The following is a 16,024-nucleotide window of genomic DNA, read 5'->3' as shown; positions in this document are numbered from 1 at the left end:
CAAAGAGACGAGCTCGGACGAGGTAGGAGCTGCCCCGATTCTCTCGGTTCCTTCCCCCCTCGCATCAGAACTCCTGGCGGTCCCCTTACCCAGAAATTTCAAGCTCCCACCTCTGGACAAGTACGACGGGTCCTTCGACCCCAACGACCACGTTGATGCCTTTCAGTCCCAAATGCACCTCACCAGGGCCAGCGAATCGTGCATGTGCGTGGCCTTTACCACTACCCTCAGGGGGGTAGCCCGCACTTGGTACAGGAACCTGGCTCCCGGGTCGATAAAGTGTTGGGCCCAATTCGTGCAGGTCTTGACCGCACATTTCGTCACCAGCCAATGGTGCCCCAGAATAGAGGAAAGCATCTTCGGAGTAGTCCAAAGGGAAGGAGAATCCATTCGGGGCTACATCAAGCGATTCAACGAAGCATGCTTGCAGATACCGCGGTTGGACCCCGAAGTGTAGCTCGCGGCGGCCAAAAGAGGGGTAACACACAAAGAATTCAAATGGCACATGGTGGCTAACCAGCCCGCAACCGTGGCCGAATTCCTCAAGCTCGTGGACAAGTTCATGAGGACAGAGGAAGAAATCAACCAACGAACCAAAGGCGGGAACGAGAAAAGAAAGAGGGAAGGCGAGCTCTCCAACCCGGTCGACAGAAAAAACCCGGCCCGGGAGCCGAAGCCGAACCAGTTGTTTCGAGCTCCCCTAGCAGTCCGGACAGATTACACGCCGTTAAACACAAGGCAAACCGAGATCTTAATGACGATCAAGGACGCCCCATACATGAAGTGGCCACCTCGCCTAAAGGGAAATCCGAACGAGAGAAATAAGAATTTGTATTGTAGTTTCCATAGAGACCATGGTCATAGTACCGAGCAGTGTAATAACCTCCGGGACGAGATAGAGGGGCTCATCCGTCGCGGATACTTGAGAAACTTTGTACAGTACAACAATAATAACAATAAGGCAGGTCGGCAAGGGGAGCACGAAAAGGATGCCCCTGAGTCTAGCAGCAGACATGTTGAACCGTTGCAGCTACAGCCTCCGAAAGAGAGGCTAGTTCGGGGAACCATCCATGTAATTGTGGGAGGTTCGGTGGTAGCAGGGTGTACCTCGGCAGCAGCCCAGACTTCAGTTCGCGAAGCGGCCCTCGAAGAACGGAACCCCCCAAAGAGACCAAAGACCGAAGAACCAATCTTCTTCACGGAGGACGACGCGCGAGGGGTCCGCTACCCCCATGATGACGCGCTTGTCATTAAACTAAGGATCGGCGACTTCGAGGTCAGACGCGTACTCGTAGATTCGGGCAGCTCAGCGGACATCCTCTTTAAATCAGCATTTGACCAGCTACCGTTACAGAGGAGCGAGCTGAAGCCCGCGAACACTCCCCTGGTGGGTTTCAGCGGAGAGGAAGTCAGGCCCCTCGGAAAAATAACAGTACCTGTGGAAGTCGGCACATGGCCTTGTGCGGTCAGACTCAACCATGATTTCCTGGTGGTCGCGACCCCCTCCCCATACAATGCCATAATAGGGCGGCCGATCACGCATATCCTACGGGCGGTGGTCTCCACCTACTATTTGGCCATGAAGTTCCCTACGGACTTCGGTGTGGGGGTAGCGCGGGGTGACCAGCTCGAGTCCCGCAAGTGTTATGTTGCCGCCCTGAAGGGAAAAACCAAGGCGGCCGACGACCTCGAACTGGAGCGGCCTGCGGAGCAAGGTGAGGAACAAGCTTCGCCCATGGAGGAAACGGTCGCAATCCTGACTTCAGCTACGGACCCAGCTCGCACACTTCAGAACGGAGCTTCCGTCGAGGAACCCCTACGAACTGAACTGGTGAGTTTTTTACTTCAAAATTTAGATATTTTCGCCTGGTCCGCGGCTGACATGCCCGGCATTAGCCCCGGCCTGATAACTCACAAACTTAATACTGACCTTGTAGTCAGACCCGTTAGACAGAAGAAACACAACTTAGCCCCAGAACGCTGGAGGGCGGTCGATGAGGAGGTCGAGAAGCTCCTCGCAGCAAACTTTATAAGGGAAGTCCATTACCCGAACTGGGTGGCCAACCCGGTGTTGGTAAAAAAAGGCAAACAGCAAGTGGCGCATGTGCGTCGACTACACCGACCTGAACCGAGCTTGCCCGAAAGATTGCTTCCCCCTCCCCAGAATTGACCACCTAGTGGACGCGACCTCGGGAAATGAGTTGCTAAGCTTCCTGGACGCCTACTCGGGCTACAACCAAATCTGGATGGACCCATCCGATGAGGAAAAAACCAGCTTCATAACTGAGTTTGGCCTATATTGCTACAAGGTCATGCCCTTCGGATTAAAAAATGCTAGGGCGACTTTCCAAAGACTTGTAAATAGGCTGTTTCGGCCCCTGATTGGCACGAAGATAGAATGCTATGTAGACGACATGGTCGTCAAGACTCAGTTTTCACAAGAATTAATACAAGACTTAGATTCTGTCTTCCAAATCCTACGTCAGTTTAGCATGAAATTGAACCCCAACAAATGTGTCTTCGGCGTCACCTCGGGCAAATTCCTAGGGTACATTGTCAATCGGCACGGTATTGAGGCCAACCCGGACAAGATAAAAGCCATTCTAGATATGAGACCACCTCAGAAAGTAAAAGAAGTTCAGAGGCTAAACGGCCGCATAGCCGCTCTAAGCCGCTTCATGTCCAAATCGGCAGACCGCTGCCTACCTTTCTTCAAAGCAATCAAAGGCAAAGGGTTCGAGTGGACCCAGGACTGCCAGCTCGTGTCTGACGAGCTAAAAGGTTACCTCACTAGTGTGCCAACCTTAGCCCGGCTCGAGGAGGGCGAGGTCTTAGAACTGTACCTCTTGACAAGCGAGGAGGTGGCCAGTTCGGTACTAATAAAAGAAACAGACCGGGTCCAGCGACCCATCTATTATGTTAGTAAAATTTTGCAGGGAGCAGAGACAAGGTACCCGCAGATAGAAAAGCTATCATACGCACTAGTGACAACAGCTCGGAAACTCCGCCCATACTTCCAAGCTCACACCGTCATCGTCCTGACTGACAAACCTCTGAGACAAGTTTTACTCAAACCCGATGTTTTCGGTTGACTGACGAAATGGGCCATCGAACTCAGCGAGTACGACCTCCAGTACAAACCAAGAACTGCTATTAAGGCCCAAGCTTTGGCAGATTTTATCGCTGAGTGCACTTTCAGCCACGAAGCACCACAGGTCGAGCCCGAGGTCCCCAGTTTGGGCGAACCCGGAGCTCCCGAGCCAATAGAGTCTAAACCCCGTGAAGTAGCAGCCAGTGTGGCATCTCTCTTGGTCAGGCGAAACACGAACTGGGATGAGGAGCCCTGGATCCTTCACGTGGATGGTTCCTCGAACCGGCAAGGCAGCGGAGCTGGAATAGTCTTATGCGGCCCGGGTGGCACAAAATTAGAATACGCACTACGCTTTGAGTTCGCGGCATCCAACAATGAGGCAGAGTACGAAGCACTGATAGCTGGGCTTGACCTAGTGCGAAAGGTAAAGGCAAAACACTTGGTCATCTGCAGCGATTCCCAGCTCGTGGTCAACCAAGTTACGGGCGAGTATGAAGCACGCGAGCTCTCCATGATCGCATATTTGGCGAAAGTAAAAGAAGCCCTGCTCAACTTCCAGTCACACTTCATCAGGCAAATCCCGAGGTCAGAGAACACTGAGGCCGACGCTCTGTCCCGGTTAGCCAGCACAAGTCACAACATGAGAACTGTTTACATAGAGGACTTACCTCGGCCTAGTATTATCGGGGGGACAGAGGAGGTCGCTCCCGTCTTGGAAGCAGAGCCGAGCTAGATCGACCCACTCGCGACCTTCTTGATAGACGGAACCCTCCCTGCAGAACACAATGCGGCCAAGAGGGTGCAGCGCCAGGCAACCAAATACGTCATAATAGACGAACAGTTATACCGACGGTCGTACACGCTCCCCTACTTGCGTTTCCTGCGACCTGCCGAAGCCAAGTTCGTACTTCGCGACACTCATGAAGACCTGTGCGGCAGACACTTGGGGGGCAGAGCACTCGCCCAAAAAGCACTTCGACAAGGATATTACTGGCCAACGATGAAGGCAGAAGCTGTCGAGCTCGTCAGAAAATGCGACAAGTGTCAGAAGCACGCCAATATCCACCATCAACTTGCCTCCGACCTCAAATACCTCGCCAGCCCGTGGCCCTTTGCACAATGGGGCATCGACCTCCTGGGGCCATTACCACCAGCAACAGGTGGAAGAAAATTCCTAGTTGTTGCAGTAGATTACTTTACGAAGTGGATAGAAGCCGAACCTCTAGCAACTGTTACGACCCGAAACATACAGAACTTCTTTTGAAAGAACATAGTATGTCGCCTTGGGTTACCTCGGGTACTAATCTCCGACAACGGCAAGCAGTTCAAGGATATCAAGTTCCAAGAGTGGTGCCAGAACATGGGTATTCGGCAAAACTTCACATCAGTTGCGCACCCACAGGCAAACGGTCAGACGAAAGTAATGAACAGAGCCATCCTGCGTGGACTGAAAGCATGTCTGGATCGAGCTAAGGGATTGTGGGCCGAAGAGCTACCAAGTGTCTTATGGGCTCACCGAACTACAGAAAAAACCGCCATGGGAGAAACCCCCTTCAACCTCACCTATGGCACTAAAGCAGTGATCCCGGCGGAAATCGAAGTACCAACATTGCGACTAGAAATATACGATGATTGGACGAACAGAGATGAGTTACGTACCAACCTTGACCTATTGGATGAGGTAAGGGACCTTGCGCACATCCGAACAGTGGCATACTAGCAGCAGGTAGCTCGCTACTACAATACCAGAGTAAAGCAACGAAGCTTCCGAGTCGGCGACCTGGTCCTTCGTAAGATTATGGTGCCCGAAACCGGCGTGGGAAAACTTGGACCAAACTGGGAAGGGCCCTATAAAGTAAAAAAGAGCGCTCGGGGGGGCATACGAACTCGAAACCTTGGAAGGCAAACAAGCACCTCGAGCATGGAACATCATGAACTTAAGGCGATACTACCTATAAACCGCCAAGCGAAGTGGACGAAATCAGGTCCTATGTGCCACGATGCAGAGCCAAGAGGAACCTCAGTGTAAACAAGCAAAGAAGTCGAGCATATTATCAGCTCGGCAAAAAATCAGTTCGCTGCGAAAAGCCTTCGCGGCAAAACAGGTCACGGAAGTATAATAACCCAGACAAGAAAGTGGCATATTCAGTTCGACAAAAAATCAGTTCGGGGAAAAGGAACACTTGGGCAAAAAGATTATCTATTCCGTTGCAAGAAACAGGAGTACATTGGCCATCAGAAGGGACTTACAAAAAAAAAAAGGGTTGTTACATGCCTGGAGCTACTTCTTCGCCATCAGAAGGCACTTCAACAACACCCGAAGGCCCTGCCTCTCCTTCAGAGTCCGGCTCGCCATCGGCAGCATTGGCCATCTCCTGAGTTATATGTGAAGTGGATATGGCACTAACATCGAGGTCGGGGCACGTATTCCGGATCATCCACCTACTCAGTTTGAACCCCCTCCTGTAAGAATCCACCATCAGATCGTCAAAACGCGGAGAGGCAATGTAGTCTTCAACGGCCTTCTTCTTGGCGTCTTCAATGCATTGGGAAAAAATCTGTGTTCTCTCCCTGATGTCCTCCTGAAGATATTCGACTTGATGCTGCAAATCCAACTTCAAGTCCGCCATATGCTTGATAACTACCCCCATGGCCTCGGTGTCACGCTGAGACCTTGCCTGTGTGGCCATCGCGATGCGAGAAGCCTCTTCGGTAGCATAAGCGGCCACCTCAGCAACCCGGGTATTCGCTTCTATAGCACGGAAAGCTTCTTCAGCAGCATGAGCGGCAACCTCAACAGCTCGCGCCTGTCGCGAGCTCCTCTCCACTTGGGCCGCTAAGGCATGAATTGAAGAATTCACCTACCAAAAGAAACAAGTGAGCAATAATAGCAAAAGCGACAGAAAATGAAAAAGGCAGACGGAATCTAACTTACCACCATAGCATGTGTTACGGCGCGGCAGGTTACCTGATTCAAGGAAGATCGGTCCACGCCGCAATCTCCTCAGGGAAAGTAGCCTCCCTACTCTTCTGAAGAGCGTAGTTCGGCGTCAACACGCTCCTGAACTCCCCTTGAGATCCCGAACCCGAGAGCCCAGCCCGCGTATGAGCGGACCCAGAGTGAGCAGGAGCACTTGAGTATGCAGGAGCGCCCGTATGAGTGGTCTCAGCGTAAGGCGCCCCGACAGTTTCATGCATCGGTGGAGTCACCTCGGGCTCCTTGGGCAGATCCTCCGGCGTGTGGTCTGGAACTTGGGGCTCCTCATCCAGGGGCAGCTCGGTACGAGTTTGCTTGGCGACCCGCTTCCTCCTCTTCATACCTTGGAACAGACGCCCCCCACGATTTCTCTCCGCGTCCATCACACCTGCAAAAACGAGTTCGACATCAGAAAAAATGAAAGAACAAAGCAAGCAAGAAACCGCATAGCTAGAAACCTACCCGAACTCAGACCGGCCGCAATAAGCTTGGCCTCCGTTAAGTAGTGATGGCACTTTAAACCTTGCCGTGCCCATTGCCGGAGGCCCTTCACCGTCTCTTTATCGAGAGTAACACCTGAATCAGGAGTGGCCTCACCCCACCCGGTCTGAAAGGGCCATCCTTGTGCACTTCGCACACCGAAGTAGTCCCACTTCCACGCCGGGACCTTATTAGGAAGATCGTGCAGAAGCTTAAAACCCTGGCGAGGAGAAAGGTAATACGCCCGTCTTCCCCCAGGAAGAGAACCCACCTGTCTCTTGAGCATCAAGATGGAGGAGAATATCTCTAAGTCCAAGGGGAAATTCTGCTCGCAAAAAAGGGAAACAGTCCCCACCAGGTTTCGAATAGAGTTTGGATGAAGTTGGCCAATGGTGACACCGAAGTGGTTTATGACTTCGACGAGAAGGGGGTGGAAAGGAAGTCGCAACCCCGTAGCGAGTTGCTCTAAAAAAATCACGATCTCATCAGGACCGTGTTCCCAAGGAAAGCTACCCGAAGGAATAAAATATGTATACCCCCCCAGGAAGGTTGTAAGACATAAGTACAAATTGAAGCCCCTCAGGCGTCATGGTCGAGGGAGCAAGCCTGTCTAGCATCCGACCTCGGCGAGAGGTAGACGCCAAACTGCCCGAAGCGGCTCGACCTACTGGTTCATAGTCCTCGAGTTCCACCTCAGGATCACTGAGGCAGTCGGGGGACACAGCTCGGTTGGTAGAACCTACGTCGGCCCTACTTGAAGAGTCGTCTGAGCTATCAAAGCTAGACATTGAGGAAAAGGTGGATTTAGGAAGGTACTCACCAGAAGAAAGTTTTGAAGGCTCTGGAGACGGGAACAAGCCAAAGAACCTTGAAGGCTATGTAACCAGCCTTGACGCGAGCTGGAAAAAACTTGGACGCGAGCTGAAAAGTTGGACGCGAGCTTAGTAGACAAACCGCAGAAGTGACAAATCGACTGGGGTCCCCCACTATTTATAGCTACAGTAACCAAGAATCGACCATGCAGATCAAAGACGATTCGACGGCCCACGTTTTCGATGACCGCATGTCCCATAAGGTCGAGACGTGATTGGCGCACGTCTTTTCGAAAAGAGCGAAACGTCAGTGCACGCCTTCTTGAAACCGACGTCGCACCGACACACGTCTTTCCGAAACTGACTGTGCCGCACGTCACCCTGACAGCCGCCCGCGCACATACAGCAGTGGCACGCCTTTTTGAATGACCCGCTGTCACGTCCCAGCGGCGCGAATTTTTGAAATTTAAAACGCGCGCTGTCACAACCATCAACATTTATGAGTAGGCACGTTTCCAGCCTTCTCGGAAATCGAAGAACCCTGGCAAAAGCAACTCGCGCAGTCAAGATTCGAAGGACAGGACAAATCCACCTACTACCTCGCGAAACTCCCCACACCAGGGCAAGACCCTTGGTGCGAGGAGTGGGGGGCAATTGATGAAGGAAGATTTGGCCTGACCTCACAGTTATGCGACACGTGGCAAAAACAACAGCTCGGCAAAAGAGCCAATCCTAAGGTGTGAACAAGGGGACACCAGCAGACCGAAGTCCCTACGGGGGGCCCGAACTCACCCTTGGCCCAAAACTAGAGTAATCCGAACTGGCCAACCTTGTAACAGCTCGGGATATACCTCGCCGAACTGGCCAACCTTGTAACAGCTCGGGATATACCTTGCCGAACTGGCCAACCTTGTAACAGCTCGAGGTATACCTCGCCGAACTGGCCTGCCTTGTAACAGTTCGGGATACACCTCGCCGAACTGACCTGGCCTATAGATACCTTCGAACTCAAGACTTCGCCTCGCTCACCACTCCGCATCACCTTCTGGGCACCAAAACCAAACAAGTCGTACCATGCCTGACACTGAGGAAGCCCGTGCCCAAGGGCGCCGCACCTGACTGACTTGGGATCTGACACTTGGCAGCCGCACTCTAAACGGCCACCTGCCACCGCCACTGACACCGCCATCTCCAGTTAGAGAGACGGTTAGGCAATGACGGTTCTGTCCCAGCAGAAAGGACGACGACCGAATTGACAAGCGCAAGGGTAATCATACCCGACCTGACAAGGGCCTCGGAGCGAGTGCGCGAAGTGATTATAAGAGCCCCCTGCCCCCCAACAAAGAAGGTATGCAAACTTTGCGCTATCTAGTGTTATCTTGCTTTTGAAGGATTCTAACTTGAGCTTCGGAGCTTCCTCATCTCCTATGTTTTAGGTTCCCTGCTACCCAGTTCAGAAGCAAGGTCGTTGACAGCTAAGATCGGCCAGATCGTGCTTCATCAGATTTTTTTTACCAAAATGCCTTTCCCAACAAATGCTTACTACTGCAGGCCAAAACCTAGTGGTTGTATGGCATTGTTGCCATTTCTTGGACCAACAGCACCATATTAGCACCACATAGGAAAAAACAGTGCTCCAAGAAATAACCATCTATTTGGAACCGCTTTTCTATAGAAAACGGTGCTCCAAGCTATGCCTTGGAAATCGGGAAGGCATAGTTTGGAGCAACGCCAAATTTGGCATTTCTTGAAGATGCAACTCATTGCTGCCAACAGGACAGTGATATGGCACTAGATAATGGGTAGAAATGCATAAAACGTTTCCTGGAACATTGGTACCAAACAGAAAAAGTTGTTGTTGCTCTAGGAAATGCTACCAAACAATACTGCATTATCGATACCAAACATATACCTAAAAGATAAAAAGAAGGGAACAATTTCACAACATCTGGCTCTATTCTTCCTTTGTGGCGTATTGAATCAGCTCTTATGGATTACCAGTCTTTGTATAAATGTATCCCCCTCAATGGGTGTTTTCCTTCTTTTTCTCTTAGAAATAAAAGTAGCATGAATGTCTTTGTTGAAACTTGTTGCATCCACTAGCAATTTACTCCACCTCTTTCACTTTGCAAAGAAATGTATTCTTGGCATTACATAATAACAATTTCATTTATTTATAAATTTAAAATAACATTTGATTAATTAGGATATAAATTACTCTAGAGTTAATAATAAGAACTGTAATATTTGGGCAAATAGAAAAGATCAATGGGTTATTGATAGAAAGTGAAACTATAACCCATTAATAGATCACAAGTATAACTTGTTATTTGTCCAAAATCATCAATTAGAAAATCATACTAAGTAAACCCAATAAAAATATTTTAACTCAATGTCCTCCCAATATGCAAACTTCATTTCTAGGAAGTTGTAGAGCACATTGGAGATTAGGTTTACATTCACCAAATCATTAACTACCTCTACTTATTTTATTCATCTGGTGGGGGAGAGAGAGAGAATGGTTATGAAAGGTTATCAGAAATATTTGCCCTACCGAGGCATATATTCGATGAGAATGAGATGAGATAGGAAAATTTACCAGATATGTGGAAAACCATGGATTACAAAACTAATTGAATTGCCCATGTGTTAGGACTCGGACGACTTGGCACAGCTTACCATATTGATTTGAGTCAGTTGTTTGATATAATAGAAGTAATGTGGAGTTTGAAGCTATTGAAGGTGAAAACTAATGATGTTCAAAAAATATAGTATGGAAAGATTTTTGATCAATCAAAATTCATTCATGATTTTTGATAAATAACACCTTATTCGCTATCACGTTTATGATTCAAATTTATTGATTTGTTATTTTTCGGATATCATATCTTTTTTATATCATAGTTGAACACTTTTTGGTAACTGATCAGAATTTTTAATAAGAAAAGAATAGGAAATAGTATAAGAGATCAAGAAAGATTAAAACCTTTTAGGGATGATCATGGGCCATTTGGCACTTGATATAAAGAGAGTCCACGCCCAATAGCCCATCTTATATACAGACCTTGTGCAGGTAGAATGGGCCAGGATTTCCAACTTCAAGCCAGGCTAGAAATGATCACCACTACTTGCCAGTTGCCAAAGACAAAAATAAATAAATAAAGAGAGCCAGTAGCTGCTCACTCCGTACTTACGAGGAGTTATTTTTTTAGTAGGTGTTTGGCATCAATGCCATTTCCTCATAAAACAGGGCCATATCAGAAATCTGTCTTTTGGGAAAACATTACTGTTTAGTTAGCCGTCTTTGGAAATCGGGAAAGGTGTAGCATGAGAAAACACCCTTTTTGGTGTTTTCCCATTTTTTCTACCATTACTAGCAATAGTATGTTGACATGGCATTTAAAAACACAAATGTGGCAGCAACAACATAAAGGCATCAGCCTCCACCATTGTGCCACAAATACAAACTACTCTTAAAAGTTGACACATGCTTCATCCAATCCCATACAAAAGAATTCCACCCTAAGGGATATGATCCTCAATACAAGTGCTGCCCTTATTATTATTGACTTAGGCCCTATTCATTTTTGGATAAATTACTTACCTTGGTAAGTGCATTTACCCATATTCTTTTATTTCCTAGGTAAATATAACAATTGTCATTTTAGCCATAAAAAGTCATTATTAAAAAGAACAAATTTGTCTCATTCAAGTGTTAACAACCTCCCCTCATACGAGAAAGTTATTTACCTACATGGAACCTAGGGAAAATGAATTATTCATGGTCCTCACATAAATAAAGAACATATATATCTCGATCAATGGGAACCAAAATCCCATTAATTTGAAAAAAGAATGGACCCTTATTATTATTATAAGTACCATTATTACTATTATTGATTGTATTGGCAAAAGTAAGAAATTTTATTTATACGGTAGACAGAGAATAATACATCTTGACCCTGTTATAATTGGGACTAAATGCAGATACACCTTCTGTAATGAGGCTATTACAAGGCTGGATTTGTTCAGATCTGATGTGGATTGAACCCAATCCAATAAGAATCACGCAATCATTATGGTTCAGCTACATAAATCCTGTTTTGCCATACCATCGTTAAATTCTATTTTTTCCATTCTTATTATTTTCACAAAAGTCCTTTGCAGTATTTAACTTGCTAATTTTATAATAATCTATGAATTTTCTTGCTCTTCTTTGTATTTCAATTACAAAAGGATATATAATTTCAGATGTTTGTTTATGAAATTATATAGGTAAATTATGAGAAACAAATATAAAATGTTGGGAGGTTCCAGGTATCTTTATCATGTGTATATTGTTCTATTCACAATTGGGACTAACATAAAGAACCAGATCTATGTAATAGGGTTGGATTCCTGTTGAGTTGACCTTGGTCATTGATAGCTCTATTTATTTACAATGAAGGAAAAGGTTGAGGCATCATTGTCCTGGCCCAGATCTTGGAAGAAAACATTAAGCTTTTAACCAGGCTTGCATTACAGAGGATTATATAAGATGGGCCATTACAAATGAACTGCTTGTTCAACTGAATTCCTAGAAGTGAAAATCGGGTGGCAGATCAAGGTTGAAAATATTGATACATCCCAGTACACAGGAACCGACGTATCGGTACTTTGAACTTAGTGCTTTTTTTTTTTCAAAATTTCAGAGGGGACGGGTAATCGGGTTGCGAAATTTTGATCCTTGAATGGTGCTTTAAAAAAACGACTTAGGAGTGGGGCTTTTTGGGTTTGTGAACTGAGATGTAACTAGCTGTTTCTTAGGTAAATTGTTTGTTTTGTTTTGCCAGCCATATGCTGTTTGTATTTTGTCCTTGTTGCTTTTTTGAAAGGTTTTGATTTAGAATCAATGAATATCTGTTAATTATCAAAAATACAAGAAGAAGAAGAAGAAAATCTGGCACAAATTCAGAATTAGGCACCAAGTCTTGGCTTTTCTTGGAATTAAACAATATGAAGAGCATATTTTAGAAAAGAAATAAAGAACCCAATATTGGTATGGCTGGTCACTGCTAAACCCTTCTGAAAATTAGAACAGTTGCCAGTAAGAAAAAGGAATAAAAGAAAGGCCCTTGGTGAACTCTTCTGACCAATCTTTAGATATAGATGATTTCTACTCCAAGACTGAAAGTTGCATTGGTTGTAAGAAATATAGAGAGGAAACGAGTTTCGGAAGTCACCAAATACTTCTTATATAATAATCAATTTGGTGAAATTTTGAATTGCAAAATGGTAACCATGAGAGACACTCAACGTTGCCCAAGTATACGAGATACAGAGATAGATAACAGAGTAAGGTCTGGCTAAATTAGCACGTTTGCTTAGTGCAAATTCATTAAAATCAAGTAACCATCAAAGATTCATCACCTGTTGAATGACATTTTGTTTCAGTAATGCGATAGTCATGAGACCATATATAATATTCTTCAAGAAATGAGCAAATTTCCTTAAGATATATGTTCACTGAGAAGAACAAGAACAGAATATTAATACTGCAAATGCTTAGAAGTCTTAGCAACAGAAGACTTCAAGATATCTAACATTCCTTCTAGTGTTCTTGCAGTCCCTGGAGAGACATAGAAGAAGAGAAACAAGTAGAGGGAGGACCGACGTTATGGAATTTATCTAGAGGAACACGCATGGTTTTGGCTTGTGGCGTTTCTTCTTTGGTTTCGGAGGGCGCAAAACAACCTTGATTGCAGCATCAAACACGGTCTTCACATTCTAAGAAACCAGAATCAACATAAGAAGTCAGCCCAAATAATTTCATACTGCATAGAGTGAGAATTCATATTTTGATTAGAAGGGTCATAGATCATTGAGCAGTTTGAAAAAATTAGATTAGCTAGATTGTAGAAAGCTAGCCTTTCGACTTGAAAATTAGGAACAGTGACACCCAAAACTCTGATCCAGATGCTAGCCCAGAAGTATTTTATGTCATTATTCCCAAATCTGATGCCTGATGGCTCGAATTTGTGGAAGAAATCAAGTTTCAGTATGTGGAACTATAAAAACCTGTTGGGTCTTGGAGCTGCATTCGATATAAACTGCTGCACCAATTGCCTTCTTCAATTCCTCTCCCTGAGCAGTTGTGATTGGTGTTGCACCAGGGTGGTCAATCAAAAACTGCTTGTCTTCTCGTAAATCTGTATTTGGTTAAAACTAGATTAACATTAAGATCCAAGAACTACCAAAGACTTTGGAATTAATGAGCTGGGATTATTCGGCATGAACATTGAACAGTGGTTGAGAGTCCATATAATTAGTGACACCATTGAATGCTTGCAAGTACTGTACTTCAAATCAGAATGGAGAAATGACTAAATGACTTCTGTGGGTCCTAATGGCAATACTTTGCGTGAAGTATGTTGGATGTTGGGACATACAAGGGAGTTGATCAAAAGATAAACGGTCATTTCACCATTATAATTCTTGTATTATTTCTTGAATTCAGTGATCTTACCAAGCTTGGTCCCAACCAGAACAATTGGCACTGTAGGAGCATAGTGTCTCAGCTCTGGGATCCACTGTGGGTCAAGATACAGATGACTGTGTCAGATTCTGTTGGTCGGCCAAGAACAGTTCATCAGACAAGAAAGTTATAGAAAAAGGGAAGAACAACAATTAAATAACCTTCTTGGAGACGTTCTCATAGCTAGCCTTGCTGATAAGAGAGAAGGCTAATAAAAACACATCAGCACCTCTGTAACTTAGAGGCCTTAACCTATTGTAATCCTCTTGCCCTGTAATAAATTCAAACATGAACTAAAAATTGACTCAAATCTCTTCAGCAATGAAAAGAACCTTGCAGACATCCACCAAAAGAAAATTAAATTAACTACAACGATATATAGAAAGAAAAAGGAAAGGATCTTTCTCATTCTTTCAAGTCTTTTCAGTGCCTTGACCATTGAAAAGTGAGAAGAACCGGTTCCCCCTCAAGACCTCAACAAAAAGAGGAGTCAGTTTTCAAACATAATGTTCACAACTAGGTTGGGGACTAGTTTTTGCCCTTGGTATTTCCGTGGCTGCCACAGAGGCATGATGATTCGAAAAGGGTTATTAAATGAAGAAACTTCAATTCTGTAATTATGAGCTAATTGATCAGAGTTCCAATGACTGATTTCCTAGTACTTTTTGGGAGAATAATCGATCATAGTTGTAAATGGGTTTGTAGGAAACTCAGGAAAACACGCAGAGATTGTTTGATTTCAACTATATAAACCTCTGTTTAAATTGAATTGTAAAGGTGCAATCCTAAATCACCTCTTCTAGAGAATCCCCTTACAGCCCAAAAGCTGCAAATGGGTAGTGGTGCTCTATTTCTGTTCTAGAAACATGGTTATCAAATTCCAAGCCAATTGCTCTAGCTGAGAAGATTTTTTCCATGGAAACAGAGATCAACCCACGAACGAAAAAACTGAAGACTCACCTGCAGTATCCCACAATCCAAGGTTCACAGTACTACCGTCCACCACAACATTGGCGCTGAAGTTGTCAAACACTGTCGGAACGTAATCCTGGAGAAAGAGAGAGAGAGAGAGAGAGAGAGAGAGAGAGAGAGAGAGAGCTTAGATCATGATCACTAAAACCGATATCATTACAATTACCATCATTAATTCTTCATAAACATGAAAATTTCCATGCATACACACAACACATCATCATGAACTATAAATTGTACCGTGGGGAAAGTGTTGCTTGTGTAGGAGATGAGCAGGCATGTCTTCCCCACTGCTCCGTCACCCACTGTCACGCACTTGATGAATCTCGCCGTACTCATTTTCAGATCCTCCGCCACCACCACCTCCACTACCTCCTCCTCCTCTTCAGCCCCGCCCTGAGCTTAAAATCTTTCACCTAGCAAAGATTCCTCCGTTCGTCTGCTCCATTCAAAGCAGCTCCAAACAAGTCTCCCTCTCTCGTACCTTTGAACTAGTTAGGAGCATCAAAAGACAAAAAAACAAAAGAAAAAGAGAGAGGCCACAGAGATGGGAGGAAAGAGGGGAAGACTTGGGCGATGTTTTGGAAAGTGAATGAGTTTGAATTTTGAAAAGAAATGGGGGGACGAGGGTGTATTTTAATAACCTACGCACTGCTGTACCTCATCCTCTTCACAATGATTGCTCATATAGCTTTTTGTTTCTTTAAGTGCAAGGCCAGAGCCAAAGACCATCCAATCCAAGTTTTGGGTTGGGTTGTGGTTGTGTTGGTGTTAGTTGGTTAAGTGTTGGAGAAGGGAGAGAGAGAGAGAGGGAATGATGGAGAAGAGTTGCTTCATTAGCCAAAATACCATGATTGAACTCTTTAAGGCAAGGGAGAAACAGAAAAGCCCAAAACACTGGTATGGATTTTTGTGGTTGTCACCTTGATTAAGGCAGAGTTTTAGTTTATGTGGGTGGGTGGGTTTGGGCTTGAAAGGAGCCCACTTAAACTTTTCTGGAGCCCATATACAAAATGAAGCTTGTTTGTCTTGTTCATACAGGCTAATGAGTAGGTTAAAATCCAATATGACAAGACTTATGACAACGATTGGACCTTAATCATCAAGTACATTATCAACGGGCCTTTGTTTGGTGGGCCTCTCGGGAACAGCTCCTCGTGGATGGCCCAAGCCAAGGA

At 45.5% G+C, this 16,024-nt stretch overlaps 1 protein-coding gene across 1 annotated transcript; it reads right to left on the bottom strand.

The window, feature by feature from the left end:
- Positions 1-12,819: 12,819 nt before the first annotated feature.
- Positions 12,820-15,760, bottom strand: LOC148877623 (rac-like GTP-binding protein RAC2). Its single transcript, XM_088942237.1, has 6 exons — positions 15,087-15,760; positions 14,835-14,922; positions 14,036-14,145; positions 13,866-13,929; positions 13,418-13,548; positions 12,820-13,126 (listed from the first exon to the last, which is right to left on the bottom strand). The coding sequence occupies exons 1-6, from the start codon at positions 15,183-15,185 to the stop codon at positions 13,028-13,030; spliced, it is 591 nt and encodes a 196-aa protein (XP_088798363.1). The 5' UTR covers positions 15,186-15,760; the 3' UTR covers positions 12,820-13,027.
- Positions 15,761-16,024: the final 264 nt, after the last annotated feature.

This window comes from Nelumbo lutea, chromosome 1 (genome assembly GCF_056320005.1).
Source record: "Nelumbo lutea isolate HS-2025 chromosome 1, American lotus-T2T, whole genome shotgun sequence".
Classification (NCBI taxonomy): domain Eukaryota; kingdom Viridiplantae; phylum Streptophyta; class Magnoliopsida; order Proteales; family Nelumbonaceae; genus Nelumbo; species Nelumbo lutea.
This window is presented reverse-complemented; position numbering and strand designations above follow the sequence as displayed.